Raw genomic sequence first — 24498 nt, forward strand, 5'->3', positions numbered from 1 at the left:
GGTGAGTTGTCCTGTGCATAAAGAGTGTTTGTGGAACAGATGAGAAAAAGAGAATCCTCTGAACTGATAGAGTGCCAATGTCAGATCAGATATAATTAACCTAATTCAAAGTCTAGTGTACAGTGTCATAAGCACTTTTCTGCAAATAGGAGGCTGAATTTGCTGGTTGGGAATTAAGATACTATTATTGGACTCATTAGGGAATCTTGCTTCCATCTATGTTGTCGATTATGTTAGCCTCCTAAATGGCCTTCTCATTGCTTGCCATCTTGTTAATGATGGCAGAGGTTTTTTGAGGCTGCAGATAAATTTGAACTCTAGCAGCACCTTTAAAATTCATGTGCTGTGATTCACAATCTGTTTAGGGTGGGAACAGTTTCTCCCTATCTACTTTGTCCAGAATGCTATGAATTTGAAAACTTCTGTCAAATCTCCTCTTAGTCTTCATCTCTCCAAGGCAAATGTACAAACTTATCAAATTATTTCTAATAATCATAATGTCTCATCTCTGGAGCCATTCTTGTAAACTTCTTATGTGCTCTCTCCATTCCTCTAATGTGCCCCCAGATCTGGCTGAGCTCTAATCAGTGTCTTATATAAGTTCATCATCAACTCCTTGATCTTGTACTCTGTGCATTGTATGAAGAGAAGTAAACAAATAAGGAGGCCCAGCATTGTTATGGCTACTGCGGTGAAGAGGAAGTCCCTCCACAAGAGTACTGTCAAATAAGTTCAGAATGAAAATGTCAAGTGATTGAGATCTGTGGCTCTAATTTAAAGGAGGCCCTCAATTTTGAATTAAGCAGAATAGGAGTCCAGACCAGATCTCTGAATATTTTGTGTTAAAATGTCAGCACAACAGACAGGACAGAAGATGGTATGTTTGGGATAGGTTTTCCACAACTAAGTAACTCAGGGAAATAAAGGATTCAACAAGTGCTCGGTACTGAGTAGGAACAACCAGCCAGCCTGATATGCTGCCAGTACTTGCAGGAGTATCTCATAATGTAGTGTCAAACATGATGCAGTAATTGGTATCCTTTAAGGGTCTCTTTAATGAGCTACAGTTTGAAACAATTGTCCCACTGAAATAGAATTGGTAAAAGATAAACACTGAAGACTGTAGCTAAGGCCTCTCAGCTGCTCACTAAAACTGCTCCCTACTACTTAAAAATAAATATTTGATGTCAGAGTACATCCCTTTCCTTCTGAAAAGGGATGGCAATTACAGTTTGCATTTATGTAATGTATTCAGCATAAAAGACTAAAATGATACGACACTTTAGAGTTGCAGTTAGCTTAGCATAACCGCTGAGGTCAGCATTTTGTTTTGGTAGGAATTGAAGTATGACCTGTTGATAAGACTAACAAAGTCCTGATGTACCATTAGCTATTGATGTGTCACGAGATAAACAATCACTGACAAATTAACTTAACTTTGATAATAAGTGACTGTAGAAAGGCATTTGGGTTCAGGAGCAGTGTTCACTCTTTATTTTTACGCTGACCTCTGAGGTCTTTGCACACCAGTGGCTTCTAGAAATAGAAGCCATTTATTAGCATATCGATCAGAATGTGTGGTAATTCCCAGTATCTGTGCTTAGAGGGAATTTTGTTTGGGAGAAGACAGACATACCCTTGCAAATAAAAAGGATGTGGCAGTGTTGCAGAGCTACTATTTTGGCATGGTATTTAGAGAGGGAAAAGTGTAAAAGCATTTTAAAACTGCAACAAATTGTAAAGGCTAATTTAAAGGTTCTTTTAAAGGGCAGAGCATTTAGAAATATATAATATAATAAAGCAGAGACTGCTGGCTTCAGGGAGAGGAAATTATACCTAACACATTTCTTAGAGGAGGTAGAAGTAGAATAAATAAAGGGGACTAAGTTGTGATATATTTGGATTTCCATAAGGTACTTAAGTAGGTACTGCGCTAAAGGCTATTTAATAAGAGCCCTCTCATATTGGAGTATTATATTGGCATAGATAGTGGATTGGCTTATTAATAGAAAAGAGAGAGTTTGGATAAAGGAGGCATTTTCAGGATGTCGGGGCCATACATATATACAGATGTAGATGATGGATGTGAATGTACTTACAGCCAATTTTGTGGATGACACAAAGAAACAGTGGACATGTCATGAAGGTGATTGGTCTTATAAGGTGATATAGATAGATTGAGTGGGCAAAAAATTGGCAGATGAAATAGAATATGGGAAAATATGAGATTATGCATGTTGGCAGGAAGTCTGGACAAACTGAATATTAAATAGGGATAAACTGCAGAAAGCTGCTGCACAGGCAGATTTGGGAGTCCTTGTTTATGAATCGTAAAAAGCTAGCATCCAATTTCAGAGGATAACACGGAAGGCAAATGGAATGTTAGCCTTTATTTTAATAGGATTGGAGTATGAAAATGGGGAAGTTTTGCTAAATCTATGCAAAGCATTAGTCAGACCACACTTAGAATACTGTAAAGAGTTTTGGTCCCCTTATCTAAGAAAACGTAAGCTGGCATTGGCTGTAATTCAGAGAAGATTCGTCAGGTTGATTCCAAGTAAGGAGGGATTTTCTTATTGGAAGAGATTGAGTCAATTGAGTTTGAACACATTGAGATTTAAAGAATGAGAGATGACCATGTTGATATATACAAGATTCTTAGGGCACTTGAAAGGTCAGGTGCTGAAGGTTTTTATTCCAATGTGTGAGAACTAAACCAGAGGGCTTGATTTCAGAATAAGGGGCCAACCATTTACACAACAGTAAGGAGAAATGTTTGCTCAGGGGGTAGTGATTCTGTGGAATTCTTTATTACAGAGAGTCTTTGAGCTGGATCAATAAATATATTCAAGGCTGAGATATATAGATATTTAATGATTGGGGGAATCAAGGATTGTGGGATTAAGGTAGGAAAATGGGGTTCTGGATAATCAAATCAGCTAAGCTCTTATGAGATGACAGAACAGACTCGATAGACTGAATGGCTTACTTCTGTTCCTATGTCTTTTAGTCTTACTTTGTTGTTTATGACTAAATTTTCAGCTACCTGATCTCCACTTTCTGAAGTTAGCTCCTTATACATAACTGGCTCACAACTTATAAAAGCATCACAAAGATCACTTTTTCATCTAGTCACCCCTATTAAAAATATCACTTTTTTAATAATTAAGGGATTCTAGCTTTCTGGCTGAACCAGCATTGACTTGCAGTAATATCTTCCATAATCACATGATGTTCTAAAATTAATTGTAGTGTAGTCACTATTAAAATATAAAAAATCCAGCAAAACAATTTGTGCACAGCAAGCTCCCAAAAATATCAATGTAAAAATGGCCAGTTTTTTTTTAAATGATCTGATTGAAGGATAAATATTGGACTAAATATCTGGGATAACTTCCTCGCTTGTCTTTGAAGTGTACTGTGGGATCTTTTACATCCACTTCAAAGGAACTTCATTTAATGTCTTTTTGATGGGACAGCATCTCTGACAATGGAGTGTCAGTCTTGATCGTCTACTCAAGTGTAAGAGTGGGATTTGAATCCAAAAAATTCTGACCTATTACAAGAGTACTACTAACTGACCGCAAGTTATACTGTTTGATATTGCTTTTAAAAATCATCTGGGAACATTTAGTATAGTTGAAAAGCTGTACATTTTGAAAAAGCTTTTTGTCTTGCACTGATCATTTGAAAATTGAAAGGCTTTGACAAAATGTGTCTTTTTACAGCCATATTCAAGTTCTAAACTACCAGATGACTACCACTATTTGCTATGTTAAATAATGTGCCTTAATATTGTTGACGAAAGACAACTTTGGAGCCATATCTGGTTGCATACAAAGATATTGGGGAATTTCTGTCCTTATCACAATAGGCCCAGCCTGCTGGAGTCTGAAGTAGCTCTTATTTCGAACACAAAAAGCGAAAGCACCTTACATGTGATTGGTAATCAATCCAATTCAACAAGAAAGAAAGACTTTAAGTTTATATAGCATTGTTCCAAACACAGGACTTCACAAAGTGTAATTTTTTTAAAAAATTATGAAATCTGGATGTTGCTAGTAAGGCTAACATTTATTGCCCTTCTCTTATTTGCCATGAACTAAGTGATTTATTGATAGAAGTTTCATTGTCACCATAATTGAGACTAGTTTTCAATGCCAGATTTACAGCTGTCAAAGTAATTTTGAATTGCAGTACTTGTGTAATGATAGCCAAAAGGCCTGTTGAGGGCATTTCAAATTATTTTACTTCTATCCTCTGCAGGCCATTTTGGGCACCACTTACCCATTTCAGAATTACAAGATACTATTTTAACTTCACTTTCCTCTGTGTGTACTATGCTATTCGTGTATGCTTCCCGGAAATTTCAAACACCTCCCAGGTAGAGTTAGAATGGGGGTTGTTAATAGTCATAAAAGTAGATACAAATCTCAGTTGTGTGCACATACCTTTATTGAAAGAGTATACGGTATTATCACACAAACACAATAAAGTAAAGAAGAAGACTTTTTGGCCCATGTGACATATCTTTGAAAGAACAGTTCTGCTCCCCTACTCTTTCCCCATTGTCTTGCAACATGTTTTCTCTTCAATTATGTATCCAATTCTTTTTGAAAGTTATTTGTGAATCTGCTTTCAGCTCTCTTTCAAAAAATGCAATCCAGATCATGGGTTGTCATAATACTATGACTTTAAGAGGTGTATTTTGTTCTGGTATGTTCATGAAGAAATGTTGAGACAGAAGTACCGAGCAGTCTGCTCCAAGCCAATAAAGTTAACAGCTTGTGAGTCCTTGAGTTTTTCTTTTAATGCTGGAACAATAGAAGCAGCCTGAATGGGTAGGGTTAAGCTCTTACAGAACCAGGAATTTAAATTTTAGCTTTTAGCAGTTAGTGGAGTCTTGAAATTGGATGAGGAAGCCCTTGTTCCTATCTCTGTTGCAGCTAGAAGCTGGGGTTCCCTTCCAATTGCTTGAATTACATGTGAGACAATCTATTTCACTGAATTTGTCTTTGCCAAATGTATGTTTCTGGTTTGTTACTATATTGGAACAGTTAATATTAGTAGTAGTTCACATATAATTTTAAGTATTTCGGTAGAGTTACAGTTAAGCCAATTTTTAATTTTTTTTGTATTTAACTGTTGTTTTAAAATAAAGTTAAAATCACACAACACCAAGTTATAGACCAACAGGTTTATTTGAAAGTAGTAGCTTTCGGAGCACTGCTCCTTCGTCAGGTAGCTAGTGGGGCAGGATCATAAGACACAATTTATAGCACAAAATCATAGTGTCATGCAACTGATACGATATATTGAACAAACCTAGATTGCTGTTAAGTCTTTCATCTTTTAGGATGGATTGCAGGTTTCGGTTCATTAATATGTAAATCCCAGAACTCCTTCAAGTCACATTCCTGAGATTACTGAAGATTTTATTAATAAAAGGGTAACATCTCAGCTCAGACATTGCATTAAAGGTTTGAGGTTAGAGTGTATGTATTCCAATGTTGAGTCAGACTGGTTCTATTTCCAAAGTAGGAATTCATAAAATGTTACATGGATTAACTGCTTGCAGGTTGTGTACTGTTTGAGCAAAATAGAATGTTTCTGCAAATCCAGTTCTGCAAATGAAAATTCACTCCATAGACTTATATGTGTCATGCATGTGAGGCAGAGAGAGAGAGAGAGTGAGAGTGTGTGTGCACGCGCGCTTGGTAGAGTGTGCGCATGAGTGTGATCAGTCTGACTCAAGGTTGGAATACTTACAAATTCTAACCTTACACCTTTAATGCATTGTCTGACCTGAGATGTCACCCTTTTTTATAAAACATTAAGTTATCTCAGGAATATGACTTGAAAGAAGTTCTGGGACTTACATTTTAATGAATTGAAACCTGCAACTCATCCTAAAAGATGAAAGACTTAACAGCAAACTAGGTTTGTTCAATATATTATATTAGTTGCATGACACTATGATCATCTGCTCTAAATTGTCTCACTAGCTATCTGACAAAGGAGCAGTGCTCCGAAGACTATTACTTCCAAATAAACGTGTTCGACTGTAACTTGGTGTTGGGGGGAATTTTAACTTTGTCCACCCCAGTCCAACTAGGAGAAAGTGAGGACTACAGATGCTGAGGATCAGATCTTAAAAATGTGTTGCTGGAAAAGCGCAGCAGGTCAGGCAGCATCAATGGAGAAGGAGAATCGACGTTTCGGGTGCTTATGCCCGAAACGTCGTTTCTCCTTCTCCACCCCAGTCCAACACTGGCACCTCCTCTTCATTTATAAATAAGTGTGTTTTTCTTAAAGTCGAGTAGTTTAACCAATTGAATTGCATCATGAATGCAGTGCCTTACACTGACCTCTAAAATAAGAAAAAAAAATAGAGTCTAGGATATCTTCTTAATACATTTTGAGGGGGTTTGGTCTGATCCATTACAGATTGCTATGTAAAATATTTTCTCCTCTTTTCTCTGCTGGTTCCTTTTTTCAGTTATCTTCAATTACAGGTTTGCTCTCTGGTTATCCACATTGCTGATACTGGAGACAGTTTCTCCTTCATATTTTTGAACATGCACTAAACCTCCTCATAACCTTTTAAGCTCCAAGAAGGTTTATTTTGTTCCTACTTCCATCATGTAATCTAAATGTATAAATACCTCCAATGAATATTTTACTGGTTTCTCCTTTTTCTTACTAAAGAATACTTAAGAGATTATTTAGCAGTTATGTTTAACATCTGTTAATTTAATCTGTTTTTTCTTCAATATACCATGGAATATAAGTAGTATTGTTCACAGTTTTGAGCCTCATAGGCCTAGAAGAAACGTAAACTTGTTATATCTGAGTGGTCTCAATTGAGAAGTATCAAGTACCTTCCTAATTCTGCTACAAGCACAGATCAAATATAATGGATATGGGGCAGTAAATCCTGTACTATTTGCACAATGAGTCAACTATTCATTGTCCTGGAGTAGTGTTTTAATTATATTTACATGTCAAATGAGGGATCTATTTATTCTATTATAATGGACTAAACTAAAACCAGTGGAAAGAAATGGACATTTCCTTGTAAAGTGGTTTGTAAGTATTATTTCAGATACAATAGAATAGTTATACCTTAGGATTGATTGTTTTAAGAATTGATTTTGCCATGCATGTCATGTTCCTCACATTGATCTTGTTTTGTATTTTGTCACTGGTTCAATTATGTATGCATAACAACAAGCATATCTTGATACTTCAAATGTGTTTTCAAAGATGAAATGAATCATTAAACATTGCAGGAATAAGATGGAATGCAAAACTAAAGCTTTCTTTCCAAAACAACCAAGCATCCCCTGAATTTCCTCTCCTGCCCCTTCTATCGTCACGCTATAGGATCCCATTCCAGATCTTCCTTTCTTTAAATTTGGAAACCAATATATATGGTATTAGGTTGTGTCAAACAATTTGGTAGTGGAATTTTCAGTCCTAGGTAATTGACCAAATCACACTACACGGCCACCGCTGTATCCTTGGAGTCTGTTTCCATGGTTTCAGTTACCTGTGGCTTATGGTGGCCTGAGCATATTACGTGGAATATTCCAGAACCAGGGACCAAGGGGCTGCTGGAAAGGTAAATTTCCCATTTAAATGAATGGGTTTGCTAATATTCGTGGTTTCAGGCTTCTGCGGTAGGTCTTGGAATGTATCACCCGTGGTCAGGGGAAGACTACTGTATTCCAACTGCAGTGCTTGTTATTCTTTTGCAACATCTTTTACACCCCACTTTCAGGACTTAGCTTTTGACATTGGTGGTCCCACATTGTCCTGCAAAGTTTCCCTTAATACAGAATGTCCAACAAGTTGTCAATTTTTGTCTCAGCCATGGGCAAAAGTCTGCCTTTAAGCTTTAGTTAGAGACAAAAAAAAAGACTGCAGATGCCAAATCCAAAGTAGACAAGCAGGAGGCTGGAAGAACACAGCGAGCCAGGCAACATTTCGGGTGCAAGTCCTGAAGGTGGGTGACACTCTAAATGATGACTTCTCCATTTCCTGATGCTGTCTGGGTTGCTGTGTTCTTCCAGCCTCCTGCTTGTCTGCTTTTAAAGCTTTATACATCTAACATGTTTACAATTGCTTTCCTCCTGTATTTTTGCCCATGGCCAGTTCCTTGATTTCCACGCCTACTTACAAAACTTTTTTGTCTGGCATCTCCTTGTTATCAGCTGTTTAAGCCATCCAGGCAGATTACTGAAATATGAAAATAGTTTGCCAAGTTTGATGCATAAATTAACAATCAAAAATGATCCTGTCTGTCCCAAGCCTTTCCATCTTACTTGTGAGAAACATCTTGCAGAATTTATAGTTTCTTTGAAGAGATGTTTTGGCCTTGTGAAGCACTTTAGTAAAGTATGGTCCTTGATGAACAAGTTATGGATGTAGGTTTACTAGCTGAGCTGGAAGGTCCGGCTCAGCAAGCGAACCTACATCCAGAACCTCAACCTGAGCTACAAATCTTCTCAAAACTCATGAACAAGTTATTTTAAACTTGCATTCTTATACTTTGAATTAACCCCTTCAAGGATCTTATGCACTCTTACTAAAGTTGAGACTTTCTATTCAACTACCATGTAACTTTGCCCTGACCTAATATGATAATTCCCAGAATTCCCCTTTGCTCTGCGCCTGAACTAGTTCTCTTTATAAACTAAGACAGTGTCTAAGCTGAAATTAATCCATTTGATTCATCTCCTGTTCTTCATCTATTTCCACCAAATTGCTGGGTATGGTGAATTGTAGAGTACTAGTAGTACAGAGAAAGTTTATTCAACACATTGAGTCAATGCTAGCTCTCTAAAAGAACAATTTGGCTCGCTGCAGAGCACTCCAGATCCTAACCATAAATCTCCCTCATGTTACTTTTTTTTGCTATTCACTTTAATTTGTGTACCCTGATTCTCAATCCTGTTGCTGATTGGAATACATTCTTTTCATTTATTTTGTTTAAATAAGCCTTCATGATTCTGAGCATTTGTATTAAATCCTCTTTAAGGAGAACAGCTACTGGTTATCCAATCTATTCACGTAACTTAAGTAACTAATTCCTGAAATCATTCTTGTAAATCTTTGCTGCAATCACACTCTAACACCTTCATTTCTTCCCTATACATGTCTTTTGAAGTCAATCCAATATTTTATTAACACTTAACATAAATTCCTTGCTTTAGTACCCTGTAGGCCCTATTTTCATGGAGACATATTTCTTAAATGATAAGAGGCTGGGAAGTATAGATAGAACATAAAACATAGACCCACCCTTCTACACCCTCATCCAGGTCGTTTATAAAAATGGCGAACAGCAGTGGACCCAACACCGACCCTTGCGGTACACCACTAGTAACTGGACTCCGGATGAACATTTCCCATCAACCACCACCCTCTGTCTTCTTTCAGCAAACCAATTACTGATCCAAACTGCTACATCTCCCACAATCCCATTCCTCTGCATTTTGTACAATAGCCTACTGTGGGGAATTGTGTCTTAGATAAGTATGTACCTGTCAGGCAGGGAGGAAGCTGTAGAGTGCAGGAGCCATGGTTTACGAAGGAAGTGGAATCTCTGGTCAAGAGGAAGAAGAAGGCTTATGTTAGGATGAGATGTGAAGGCTCATTTAGGGCGCTTGAGGGTTACAAGACAGCCAGGAAAGACCTAGAGAGAGAGTTCAGAAGAGCCAGGAGGAGACATGAGAAGTTGTTGGTGGATAAGATCAGGGTAAACCCTAAGGCTTTCTATAGGTATTTAAGGAATAAAAGAATGACGAGAGTAAGATTAGGGCCAATCAAGGATAGTAGTGGGAAGTTGTGTGTGGAGTCAGAGGAGATAGGGGAAGCACTAAATGAATATTTTTCGACAGTATTCACTCTAGAAAAAGACAATGTTGTCGATGAGAATACTGAGATACAGGCTATTAGAATAGGTGGGATTGAGGTTCACAAGGAAGAGGTATTAGAAATCCTGCAGAGTGTGAAAATAGATAAGTCCCCTGGGCCGGATGTTATTTATCCTAGGATCCTCTGGGAAGCCAGGGAGGAGATTGCCGAGCCTTTGGCATTGATCTTTAAATTGTCATTGTCTACAGGAATAGTGCCAGAAAACTGGAGGATAGCAAATGTGGTTCCCCTGTTCAAGAAGGGAAATAGAAAGGGACTCAGTGTCCTTACCAATAAGCTACTGTAGGCTGATATGCAGATACATGGAGCAATTAGGAAGGCTAATGGTAGGTCAGCCTTTATCACAAGTGTTTATGAGGAAATTTGAAATATTGCTTGTATTAAATAGAACCTTGTTGGTCTGTACATGGAGTACTGTGTTTAGTTTTGGTCTCATTATCACAGAAAGATATTATTGTTGGAAAGGGAGTACAAAAAGGTTCAGTAGATCTGTTCCTGTGATGGTTGGACTGGCCAATGATGAGTGTTTGGGAAAACTGGGCCGATGTTCTCCAAAGTTCTGAAGAGTGAGTTGATCTCTTGACACCTGCTAAATAATTAAAGGGATAAACAGGGTAGGTGTAGGTTCGATGTTCCTGTAGTTGGGGAGTTCAGAAACAGGTGACATATTTAAAGATAAAGAGCAAGTCCCAATCAAGATGAGAAATTTTTTGTTGAAGTGTTAAGAATGTTTGGAATTTTCTACACCAGGGAGCTATCAATGTTCAGTCATTAAGTATGTCGAGATTGACAGATTTCTAAATGCAATGATTTAAAGGGATATGGGGATATTGTAGGAAAAGGGCATTGAAGTGGATGATCAGCCATGATCATAATGTATAGCACTGCAGTATTGATATGCAGAATAGCCTACTCCTGTTCCTATGTACCCAAAAGGACTGCCTCAGGTCTGTGATTGCACTTGATTGTTTTTGTTGTAGAATCTCTAGCTCTCATCTTCCATAGCCCCTCACACCTTTATCCCATACCCACATTGCTCCATATCAACTCAAGCCCCTGCCTTTCCTTTATGGCCCCTCATATTGTACAGAGATTATAAAAAAATTGATACCTGTCCATCCTGTACAAATGAATTTTAAGCTATTGCCAAAATAAACTCTCAGAAAAATAACAATGTCTGCGCAAAGCTCAGATTCCCTCAAAAGGATGTGTTGCTTCTGATATTGATACATTAAAAATCTTGTTAATTGACACGCATATGGAGTTGTAGCAATAGCAGTTTTTAAGAATAGTGTGTATGGGTGTTTTTAAGTAGCTCCACACATGCTGCTGTTCCTAAGTATTCTGTCCTAATCCAAATCAGGATGAATTTTATTTTTAATGGCAAGAAAGAAAATTCAAATTACTGTTTTGAATAACAGAAGATGGTACACTTTAAGATTAGGCTATTTCTGTGAAGTTAAGATACAAGGATGAATGTTTAATATATTTAAGAGTTTAGTATCTTGGGGCTCCTTCATCTTTTTCTCCTATTTGTAACAAAATTATCATAAATTTTATTCTTGATAATTTTTTTTGGAGCTTCAGTGATGTATGGCCACGGTTATTATTAAGAGATTTGTTTTGATGCAGTTGAAAGAAATAGTAAATTCTCCAATGGTATTGACAGATCTTCAACTATGTCCCGTTTAACAGGCATATAAATTCAACTAACATTCCTAATGCTGAATAAGTTGTACAGAACAGGGAAATAAAACAAAACTTCTCTTGGAATTTAAATCACCAATCTATTTTTGGACACTAATGTTTATTTATTATATCATAATTACTTACATTACTAGGCTAGTGTATTTATTATAAAGACTGTGCCAGGGATCAAATATGTTTTGCTTTTCATTCCTTTTAGAACACCTACCATGGCTGGGGGCTTGTTTTCTATCGATAGAGATTATTTTGAAGAAATTGGAACATATGACGCAGGGATGGACATTTGGGGTGGAGAGAACCTGGAAATGTCTTTTCGGGTAAGTAGATTATCCTGCTACTTATGTTTTTGTCATAACGATATAAAAGAAAGTGAGGACTGCAGATGCTGGAGATCAGAGTTGAGAGTGTGGTGCTAGAAAAGTACAGCTGGTCAGGCAGCGTCCGAGGAGCAGGAGAATCGACGTTTCGGGCATAAGCTCAACTGTCATAACGATATGTTCAATTATCAAAACAAAACGTTTTCCTGGTTGGTTATGAATTAGGTTAGTGCAGATTTAGCACTTACTTTGAAGTGAAGTTGAAAGATTACAGTAAAAGCAAAACTTAATGGAACAGCACGATGACTCACTGGTCAGCACTGCTGCCTCACAGCACCAGGTTCGATTCCCCTCTCAGGTGACTGCCTGTGTGGAGTTTGCACATTCACCCTGTGTCTGCGTGTGTTTCATCCAGGTGCTCTGGCTTCCACCCACAGTTCAAAGATGTGCAGATTAGGTGGATTGGCCATGCACACCAGATGGCCTCCTTCTTTAGAGATCGCAATTTCCCTTCTCACATGGTTGACGATGCCCTCCAACACATCTCATCCACATCCCGCACCTCCACCCTCAAACCCCACCCCTCCAACGGTAACAAGGACAGAACCTCCTGGGTCCTCACTTTCCACCCTACCAACCTTCGCATTAACCATATCATTCTCCGACATTTCCGCCATCTCCAAATGGACCCCACCACCAGAGATATATTTCCCTCCCCACCCCTTTCCGCTTTCCACAAAGACCGTTCCTTCTATGAGTACTTGGTCAGGTCCATGCCCCCCAACAAACCACCCTCCCGTCCTGGCACCCTCTCCTGCCACCGCAGGAATTGCAAAACCTGTGCCCACATCTCCTCCCTCACCTCCATCCAAGGCCCCAAAGGAGCCTTCCACATCCATCAAAGTTTCAATTGCACAATCACCAATGTCATTTATTGTATCCGTTGCTCCCAATGCAGTCTCCTCTACATTGGGGAGACTGGACGCCTCCTAGCAGAGCACTTCAGGGAACATCTCCGGGACACCTGCATCAATCAACCCCACCGCCCCGTGGCCCAACATTTCAACCCCCCCTCCCACTCTGCCGAGTACATGCAGATCCTGGGCCTCCTCCACCACCGCTCCCTCACCACCAGACGCCTGGAGGAAGAACGCCTTCTCTTCCGCCTCGGAACACTTCAACCCCAGGGCATCAATGTGGACTTCACCAGTTTCCTCATTTCCCCTCCCCCCACCTTACCTCAGTTCCAAACTTTCAGCTCAGCACTGTCCTCATGACCTGTCCTAGCTGCCAATATCCCTTCCCATCTATCCATTCCATCCTCCTGTCTGATCTATCACCTCCATCCCCATCCCCATTCACCTATTGTACTCCTTGCTACGTTCTTCCCAGCTCCCCCCCATTTTATCTTTCCACCCTGGAGGCTTCCTGCCTGTATTCCTGTTGAAGGGCTTTTGCCTGAAACATCGATTTTCCTGCTCCTTGGATGCTGCCTGACCTGCTGTGTTTTTCCAGCACCACTCTGATCTAAACTCTGGTTTCCAGCATCTGCAGTCCTCATATTTTTGCCCATTGTGTCCAGGGTTCTACAGACTATGTGGATTAGCCATGGGAAATTCAGGGTTACAGGGATAGGGTAGTGGGGATGGGTCTGGTTGGGATGCTCTTTTGGGTTCTGTGTAGATTTGATGGGCTGACTGGCCTGTTTCCATACTATAGGGATTCTGTGATACCAAATCAACAATGGTATATTCCTGGCGAAAATTCTAGTGATTTAATCCACCTCTAGCCCAGTATGATAAAGGCTGAAGCACGTCACACAGCTTTTCTCAAGAGTATATCGAATGGATTTCCCTCTATTACCAGTCATCAGTAGAAACTGAGGAAAATAATTCACTGTCGCAAAACTGTCAATTTTAAATTGCACCAAAATTATTCTTCCTAACATTGTGCAATTCCGTTTCACTCCTGATAGCAGTCTCCTTCCCCACATTTTACTGTGGACAAATGCCTGCCGTCTCTAGCACATTTTCCTTAAGTTGAGCACCACACCCTTGTCACCAGTATGAAAGTGATGGAATGTGCACCAACAGATGTATTGGAGACATTTGTTGAAACTGAAATTTGTGTGTACCTTATTTTGAGAGACAATTAAAAGGCAACGAAGCAGAAGTGGGTAATTGTACATGACATGGTATAATTTTCCTGTCAGTATAATTTCCAACAAACTTGCATATAAGTATTGGCTTTAACATAATCAATATCTCAAAGTCCTTCATAGGAGAGACATTGAAAGCTCATAAATGTGACAGAAAAGAAGTTGTGATTTGTTTTACTTTGGTAAATACAATTTCTGTTGAAAGTATATGCATAAATTTAGAATTGTTTATGCATAATTAATCGAGGATTATGTGGTATGAATGAGAGCAGTGGGTTGAAGTAGATTAACAGAGTAGGTAATATAATGGCAAATGAAATTAAGTATGTGAAAGTGGGTACCATCTAATTTTGATAGGTAAGATGAATGAAAGTATTTTCCACATGGTGAAAAATGAACAGGAAGCCAAGTACATAAAATATTAAAAGCTTGTAGTAAATTTTAAAAAATTAAAATGATAGCTTGAACTTTTCTAAAAATCAGCACTCCATTCCCGGCACCTTCCCTTCCAACCGCAAGAAGTGTAAAACCTGTGACCACACCAACCCCCTCATCTGCATCCAAGGCCCCAAAGGATCCTTCTACATCCAGCACAGATTTTCCTGCACATCCAAATATCTCATCGACTATGTGCGTTGCTGTCAATGTGGTTACCTCTACATTGGTGAAACAGGATGCCAACTTGCAGAATGTTTAAGAGAACATCTCCGGGACACACGCACCAATCAATCCCACCATCCTGTGGCCAAACACTTCAACTCACCCTCCCACTCCACCAAGGACATATAAATCCTGAGCTTCCTCCACCTCCAAATTCTAGCCACCTAATGCCTGGAGGAAGAACACCTCATCTTCTGCCTTTGGGCCCTCCAACCATGAAGAATCAATATAGATTTCACCAGTTTCCTGATCTCCCCTTCCCCCACCTTATCCCAGATCCAAACCTCCAATTAGATACCAACTTCTTGAACTGTCCTACCTGTCCATTTTCTTTCTCACCTATCAGCTCCACCCTCCTCTCCGACCTATCACCATCATGCCCCACCTTCATCTATTTATCACATTCCCAGTTACCTTCCCCCCGGCTCCACCTCTCTCCCATTTATCCCCGTTTACACTCCCTAAGCATGCTGCAAGTGGATCAGAGAAGTGTCACGTGGATCATGAAAAGTTAGTAATTATTAGATGCCAACGTCTGTGAATGAAGGGAACATGCATCTGATTCGCATGGATTGTTCCCTGAGATGTCATTGCATGGTTACCAACATGGAGATTCTTTGCAGTCAGTAGTGAGCTGAAGTTGACAGTTATCTGCTCTGACTTCCATGTCAAGTATTCTTTCTAATTTCTTCCTGGTGAGTGGTCATACAGGAAGCTGCATATTTGTCAGGCAAGATGTGCAGTTAAGAGTTTGTAAAAAAACAATAATCTCCCTTCTAGCAAAAATCTCACTTTGTCTCCCAGAATATAATTAAAAATGCACTGCACTGTTTCTGGCATCGAGATAGGTCTTGCCAGACTTCTTGTGTAATGTTGCACAAATCTTACCATGACCTGTGTTACTCAGGCTCTTCTAAGATTGCACCTGATATTTCAAAGGCTGTTTGATGGGAATATTTCATATTTCATCCCCTTATTGGATTAGAATAATAATAACTATTTTTGATTAGAATAAACATCTCATCACTGTGCAGTTTGGATATTCACCCAAAATCATTTCCATCTTTAAATTCTATGCATACTATGGTGTGATAAGGATCCAATAGAAGTCCTCTTAACTGACTTTTTTTCCCTGGCTTTCTGCCCAGGTCAAATTCCTCATTTCAAGAAACAATTTCAGAATTATTGAAGCAAAATACACAATTTATGAGGAAAAAGGGATGTTGAATGTTAGTACAATATAAATTAAATTATGCTTTAACTATTATTTTAATACACTGGCCCATGACCCAAAATGCCTTGTTACTGTTGATAAAGTGATATGCATTGTCTATAAGCATTGAAGTCCTTGATGAATTTTATGAATTTGTTTCTGCAATTTTTGAAAAGAATTCATTGAAGAGAGTCACATTTGAGAAGTGTAAGTTGTTTATTATTATTCATCGTGTCAAATATAATGTAAGATGAGTTCCATACACCACAGTGCAGGAGGGTACTATTGACTTTGATGAGATGGTGGAATATTGTCATCAGATGATTTTGATAAATGGATACCAATACCAATGGATAATATTCTTTATGTTTTCCCAGATATGGCAGTGTGGTGGTTCTTTGGAAATTATTACTTGTTCGCATGTTGGTCATGTGTTCCGCAAGGCAACTCCATACACTTTCCCTGGTGGTACCGGACATATTATTAACAAGAACAATAGACGCCTAGCAGAAGTGTGGATGGATGACTTCAAAGACTTCTTCTACATTATATCACCAGGTACACTTACCATTGCGGAATTAATTTATTTTCAACTGACCTTCATTTAAATGTATTATGATGTGGTATGATAATCATCTTTTCGTGATACATTTCAAGAGATGTAAATCTCTTTCCAATATGTTGTATTTATGAGTTTGCATGTTTTTGGTTGCTGTCATGTTATTTGTCATAAATAATTTGAAATTTATTGGTAAAGCCTGCTGGTATATAATTTTTAATATGATACTTTGGCTTTTATGAAGGTAGATCTTTAGTCAAGTACTGTTTTCTAGCTTTCATGTCTCCCTTGTACCATAACACATGATTTTGCTTCATAATGATCTCCTCAATGTAAATGTGTTTAGTCTTATCGTCTAAGTAATAAAAACAAATGTCTTGGGAGAAGCTTGGATATTATTCTTATACAACTTAGTTTGCTGTTTTACTAGCTAGAACATAACATTCTCTCACTATTTAATAAATCCATTTTATAAGAATATGTTACTGGAGTAGTAATCTAGATAATGTTAGGAAGTTAAATACGTGTACTGTACCTTTAAGACAGAGTGAATGATGTTCTGAACTGAGAGCTGACAAGCATCTGTGATGACTAGCTAGCAGTCTTAGTATACTTGAAAATTAAAAATACGTAACATGTGGTTGTGAAATAATTGGCTGCTGTTTTGACAACAATTTGAATTTAACCAATCAGTTTAAATTATGCCCAGGATACTAAAACCCAGTTGAGTTTGAATTTATTGTTTCTTGCCAATATCGAACCAATGAGATGATCCGCTGTTGGAGATATAAAAAACAGGCATTTTGAAAGTCAGTCAGAGTAACTGCCATTGACAGAGTAACTACGATCAAGAAAGACTACCATTCAAGAAAACATTCTATCAAAGGTACTTTGTTTCATTTGAAAAATATTCACAGTAAAAGAAAGAAGATGATCCAGGGAGATTTTCAGCAGGAAGAAGACAGACACCGATAATGACAGCTATTGCATCATTTGATGTAATTTAATTAAGTGTTTTTTTTATTGAAACAGTACATTGTTATAGATTTGGAAGCAAGTAATAAGCAGTTAAGAGACAGGAGGCTATGAGTGGTGAATAGTTGGTGTTTAATATTCAGTTTTAGAGTTAAGGAATAAATTGATATTATTTTCTTTAAATAGTGGAATTTGGGAGTTCTTTGTCACTCATTTTAACAGATGACGAGGCGAGGTGAGCTTTTCTTGATGTTTGGTTTAATTAGCAGAAGGGTTCACTGCCATGTTGTAACAATAATGGGCTGAATCTTGTACTTTTTTGATCAAGTCCCAATTATGTTGAGTTTTTTTGAAGTAATTCCGATTTGGGACCTAGCATATTTTTTTGGAATATCTTACCAAAGGTGCCATGTTCACTATCTACTCTGCTGCTGAGCCTGAAAGTGGATGGATGATAGAAATAGGTCCCTTGATGTCAGGATATCATTCTGGGAACAATGCTTGGTTATGATGGGGCCAGAAACGGATATCCTAATGATAGGGTAGATAGTGAACATGGCAACTTTGGTAAGATATTCTCAGAAAACATGGTTAGCCTCTCAACAGACATTCTTCCAAAAAGCTCAACATAATTCCAAATAAACCAAGGTGCCATGCTGGCTGAGTGACAACTGCATGTCACATAAAAGGTGAGCCTGCTGTTCTCCGAGGCTTTTAATCGCTGAACCATATCAGCCATTCAGCTTCTCATCGAGAACATCCATAGCAAATGGGTAGTGAAATGATTGCAAATTAAATGTAGCTCAGGTTTCAAATAGCTGCTTAATGTGTTTGTTCCTTTAATGGCCTAGCATCTAGCACAGTTAGATTTTGAAGTTAGGAGCTAAACTGAAAGAAATAGAACTGGACTGCAGGTAAAACAAAATGGGAGAATTCTCAGTGTAGCCAGCCAGTTCAAGAGGAATCAGGACAAAAGAATTTCGATCAACCTGCAAAACCAAGAATCTTGGGATTGAGTGCTCAGCTGCCAACATCAGTGCTACTGGTGCCATTTAATAATTGCCTCAACATTTTTATGTCAGCTCTTCATGTACAATTCAGAGACTGATCGAAATGTCTTTTCTTTTTACATTTACCTTTAGGACCCTCTTCTCATTTCTACTCTCTATGTATGTGTTGTGTTACTATTTCTTCTCATTTGAAGAGCTTAGCATTAAATTGTAGAGCATGTGAGCTCTGGCACAAAGATTTTGAAATGCTGATCTTAGATCTAGAAGGTATTTCATAACTTGCAACTAAATACCAAACTTAAATGCTAATTATTATAATTTTATAAAGAACATGAGAATAGGAGCTGGAGTTGACCAATTAGCCCTTCCATCTTTCAAAATTTCAAGTCGATTAAAAGCATGTTAGATGATTCTTTGAGTATAAGCAACATGTAGCAATACGTTGCAGACCATAGCAGGAGAATGGCATAAAGTCATAACAAACATTCAGAGAGACAGTGCATGCAGAATGGGCCAAATGGCCTCCTTCTGCACCAGAACAGTTCTTTGATTCTGAGAGCCTGCTCTATCATTCAATGAGACCATTGCTAATCTTTAATTTAATTTTCCCCACATAAATCCCATATTCGTTAATGATTTTAACATGTAGAAATCTCAATCTCAGACTTGAGCATACTTAATGACTAGGCGTCCACAGTCCTTTAATCAAAGAGCATAGAATCCCTACAGTGTGGAAACAGGCCATTTGGGCCAACAGGTCCACACTGACCCTCCGAAGTGTAACCCACCCAGACCCATTCCTTACTCTATTATCCTATATTTATCCCCAACTAATGCACCTAACCTACACATCCCTGAATACTATGGGCAATTTAGCATGACCAATTCACCTAACCTGCACATCTTTGGATTATGGGAGGGAACCTGAGCACCGGAGGAAATCCACACAGATGTGGGGAGAACATGTAAACTCCACACAGTCGCCTGAAGCGGGAATTGAACCCAGGCAGAGAATTCCAAAGATTTAGCATTGTTTGAGAAAAGAAACTCCTCCTTATCTCAGTCCTAAATAGCCTACCCCTTATTCTGACACTGTGTCCCATGGTTATATATTGTATATTCTGATGGAAACATCACTGCAGCATCTACTCTATCAGTCCCTGTACAAATCTTAAATGTTTGCATACCTCTCATTCTTCTAAACCAGAGGATACAGCCCAGCATCTTTAGTATTTCTTCATAGGGCAATCACTTTATTTCAGGAATTAGCTTGCATTAGTTTGAACCTTTGCCTCTGTGGCATGTATATCATTCCATGTGCAAGGATATTGAAACTGCAAAAGGTTTTACCTCACCAAAGCTTTCTGGAATAGTAGTAAGAAATTTGTGTTCCATATTTAAATCCTGTTATAATCATTGCCAAGAAACTATTTGCCTTGTTAATTGCTTGTTGTATCTGTAGGTTAACTTTCAGTGACTCATGAACACTTCCCAGCCTTTCATCATTGAAGAAGCACTGTACATTTGTTATTCCAACCAAAACAGATGACTTTGCATTTCTACACATTGATTTCCACTTGTAAAATCTTTGCAGATTTGCTTAGCTTCTCCAAATCCCTTTGAAATGTCTTTACCTCCTCCTCACAACATTTATCCAACCAATTTAGTTCCCAAATCCAATTCAGTGAATTAGGTTGTGAACCAATAGGGCTCAAGTGCTGATTTTTGTTACACCCCATTGGTCGCATGTGGCCAACCCATAAATGACATTTGCCTACTGTCAATCAAGCTTCAATCCAATCTTATGTGTTCTCCAGCTTATGTGCTTTACTTTTTTTCCCACTAACTTGCTATGTGGCACTTTTAGAAAGCCTTTTGAAAATTTAAATACAACATATCCTTTGGGTCCCCCTTTATCAATTCTGCTAATTAAATCTTCCAACACAAAATCCTTTGTCAGACATCCATGTTGAAGCTGTCCAGTCAGGTTTCTTTCCTAAATATCCAGGAATCCCAACCTTTATAATAGTTTCCAGTATTGTCCATACAAATGGTGTCAAGCTAGCAGGAGTTTCCACTGTTCTCTCTCCCTCTTTTCTTAAACAGTGGGATTACATTTTCAATCTTCCAATCTTCAGGCTTCATTGCAGAATTATTTGAATTTTGAAAGATAATCATCAATGGTACACTAGCGCTGTGGCCATTATGGTATTGTCGTTATACTTTCCTAAAGCTCCATTTTAGGTGGACCTTTATCATTTCACCATACAAGATCCAAATTAGCCCATTCCCTAGTTGGTTCCTCAAAATAATTAATTAGAGAATCATCTTGAATATGTTCCAAGAACTTTTCCTCCACAAAATTGTACTAAATAGGTTTTACCTAACTGTGTGCAGATTGAAATGCTCTATAATTATTGTATACCCTTATAACATTTTCCTCTGATTTGTACTGAGATTTACTCTGTTATAGATTTCTGTGAACAGCATTGTAGTTCTACAAAGAGTGAACTTTAGTGCATTGATGTGAGTGAGGATGGAGGAGTTCACTTTTGATCTCGTTCCATTACAACATTAAAGTCACAGTACAAAATAAAAATTACTTTGCCCTATTACCAAGATGGCTAATTAAATATTTTATCAGGCTTTAAATTAAAAAGAAAATGTATTAGATTTCTTTAATAAATGTGATTACTTGTTTATTGTCAAATGTAATTTATGCAAATAAGCTGCAATCATTGCTCAACATACATAATTAATATTATTCAAGAAAAGTGGTTTATTCCTCAAAAAAACTCAAAGCTCTCTGTCTGTCTCTCTGTCTCTCTATCTCTCTCTCTCACACACAGACACACGATACATGGTCACACACACACAATAAAAGATTTCCCTTTGTAGATGTGTATTTTTAAAAACACACTTTCTGGCCATTAGGTTCATTCTTGAAGGCAAAAAGGATAAAGCGTAGAAAGTTCCAAAGTCTGTTGCTGTGATGTTCTGGCATGTGAGTTCAAGTCATTAATTGATCATGCATTGGCTCTGGAGTTTGCCATACACAGTTTGCTCAGAGAATACAATTTTGAGACGTTCTTGCAACCACCTTTCCAGAAGAACAGAGAGATTCCATCCCGAATTCAATGAGAGTATAATTTTCAGTGATAAAAGAGATCAGCTGGGCACCCTTTCCTCATAGAATGAAGTGAGAAAGAGTGATTTGATATCCTTCCAAAGATCCTTAATGTTTAAAGACTGTAATAAATAGGAACAAGAGTAGGGCAGTCAGCCCCTCAAGCTGGGACTTCCAGTCACTTTTTCACATTCTGTTCTGTTGTTGCACAAAAAGGATAGTGGAAGTGTGAAAATGCTGCAAACTTTGGTTCAATTGAAATTTTCAAAACTGAGATCATCAGATTTTTATTAAGTGACTGATATGAAGGGATATATTTCAAAGGTGAATTGAGGTACAGATTGGCATGATCTAATTGGATGACAGTTGTGGCTTGAGGGCTTAATGTTTTGATTTATGAGGGTTTATGTGTGAATGAAAACGGCATCTCAATTTTGAAGCAGCTAATGCTCCATTTGCAGGCGCAAATGAAACTGTAGTGAAATGAAACTCAGCCTTTATAGTTCTATTAATTCAGGAACTTCTTACCTGCCATGCATAAGGTTTAATTTGTTCTACTCTCCACAGTCCTCCGATTAGTTACAAAACTATGAAATATCTTTTTCTTTTCTCTTATTTCCCACGGTGCCTTTAGAATTCTTGCTGAGACAGTCATTGCTGTAGCTTTACACTCAAGAGGGTTTTCCCACTATTCATTCTTCAATGGACGTTGAAGTTTTTCCATTCTAATACATTAACTGCTTAATATTCTTTATTGCCTTTATGTTTATTGTGATTCTAGGGATTCAGCGATAACTGTTGTCAACTTGCATATTGTAATACAACAAAAGCAGAATCATTTCTCTAACATGCAGAATTTAGTGAGAAGTAGTTGAGCAACAACTCAGACTTATATGACTTTAATGTAATACAATGTTACAAAGCTCATCCCAGAAGCATTATAAAACAAAATATGATACTAAGCCACATACATCTTTGACCTAATTTTTAATTGTATGTTTAGATGAATATTTTAAAGGACAAAAGCAGGAGAGAGAGAGAGATGTGAGCAGAGAGATTACAGAGCTCATGGCATGGCCACCAATGTTGGAGCAGGTAGAATAAGTAATTCTCAAGGGGCAGATTTAGAGGTGCAGAGATGTTTTGAAAGTTTGCAGTGCAAAACCAGAGCTAGCAAGTGGCTAAACACCAATGCTTCAGACATGTCCTTCTTTCTTCTCAAGGATTTCTCCGCACTGGGGTGAACAGAGTCCTCAACCATGTCTGAGCTCTTTGTTGCACTTTTGCCCTCATCTCAACCACTCCCTCCATGAACCATGGTAGGGTTCCCATGCCCTCATTTTTCAGCCACTAGCCTCCACATTCAAAAGATCATCCTTTGCCATTTCTATAATTTTCAACATGATGTCACCACCAAATGCATCTTCCTCTTCTCTCCCCAATTAGCATTCTGAAGGAACATTCCTACATTCACGCACTGTTCACTCAACTATCACCCGAAATATTTCATTTTCCTCCATGCAATCAATAAGACTTGCCCCTTTTACCTCCTCATTATCGAAGGCCCAAATACTCCTCCTAGCTGAAGCATTGATTTACTTGTAATTTTTTTCAATCTAGTCTCTTGTATTTTTTGCTCCTAATGTGGAGTCCTCTACATCCTCTACTGCTCTACGTACCAAATGTAGACTTTAATTATCCTTGATTGACACTTTTATAATGTTGTAAGATGAACAGTCTTTTTCAAAGTATATTTTCAAATCCAATTTGCTTATTTTGGTGGTTGACTTGGCAAACTTGGGCAATTGTTCACTGTTTCAATACATAATGGATACTGGGATGTTGGTCTTGGAAGGAAAATAAAGAGGGCGTTGTAGGGATATGGAATATTGGAGGACCCTTGGGGCTGTAGGGCAATATGGAGCAGGACATGAAGATTATGAGAGAACATGCATGGTTTACTGGTGGTGTCAATCTTTCTGAGTACCTAGTGGAGCACCTCTGTTTAGTCTACAACCATAACCCCAACCTTTCAGTCACTTGCCATTTTAATATTATCATTTTCCTCTTGTTTCAGTCCTTGGTTTATTGTACTGTTCCAGTGAAAAGCAATGCAAGATGGAGGAACAAGTCTTTATTGACATTGACATATTTTGCAGCCTTCTATACTCAACAGTGAAAGCAACAGCTTCAGCCAATGTAGTCTGCCTTTGCTTTGATTCAACACTGGTCTTGGAAGGAACATAGAGAGGGCTTTGAAGGAATATCGCATGTTGGGGGGGCTTTGGGTTAATGGAGGATTGGAGTAGGGCATTAAGATTATGAGGGAGCATGCATGGGTCATGGTGGTAGTGGCAGCATGAGGGAGGTGAGGGACTGGTGCCTAATACCCTTATAAAGGATTAGATCAATGTTGCAGAGAGCCATTACTATCTCAGAGTGACATAAGGAATGTATGTTTTAAAAATTAATGTAGACTGGTTTAGTTTGGTTTCATGTGGCCAAATTTTATAATCCCAGTTTAACCCCTTCAAAATTATGTGAAGACTTTCACATTTGGCAGTGATATATTTATCAGGCAAGACTAGAGCACTGAGTTAGGTAAATAATATGAACGTTTAATGAATATAAGCAAATTGATAGGTCTCTCAGTCAGTATGTTCACTATACATTTAAGAGATATGGTATGTTAGTATAGCTTTAAGAAACATTTTCATGACATCATCACTGAGAAACTACCATGAATATTCTGATATTGAAGAGTCCAATAGATTCAAGAGATGGTCTTGTAACCAAAGATGGCGGAAGAGTAACAGCGCTGAGTTGGATC

General features: G+C 38.2%; 1 protein-coding gene across 5 annotated transcripts in view; it reads left to right on the forward strand.

The window, feature by feature from the left end:
- Nucleotides 1-24498, forward strand: part of galnt13 (polypeptide N-acetylgalactosaminyltransferase 13) — a 421608-nt gene that overhangs the window by 265227 nt on the left and 131883 nt on the right. For all 5 annotated transcript variants that reach the window (XM_087989066.1, XM_043693775.2, XM_087989067.1 and 2 more), the window contains 2 exons: nt 11849-11966; nt 16375-16555. In XM_087989066.1, the coding sequence (XP_087845192.1) occupies nt 11849-11966; nt 16375-16555 (299 nt within the window). The remainder of the gene's footprint in view (nt 1-11848; nt 11967-16374; nt 16556-24498) is intronic.

This window comes from Chiloscyllium plagiosum, unplaced genomic scaffold (assembly GCF_037043375.1).
Source record: "Chiloscyllium plagiosum isolate Xiang-an unplaced genomic scaffold, Cpla_swu_hap1 HiC_scaffold_7, whole genome shotgun sequence".
NCBI classification, from domain to species: Eukaryota; Metazoa; Chordata; class Chondrichthyes; order Orectolobiformes; family Hemiscylliidae; genus Chiloscyllium; species Chiloscyllium plagiosum.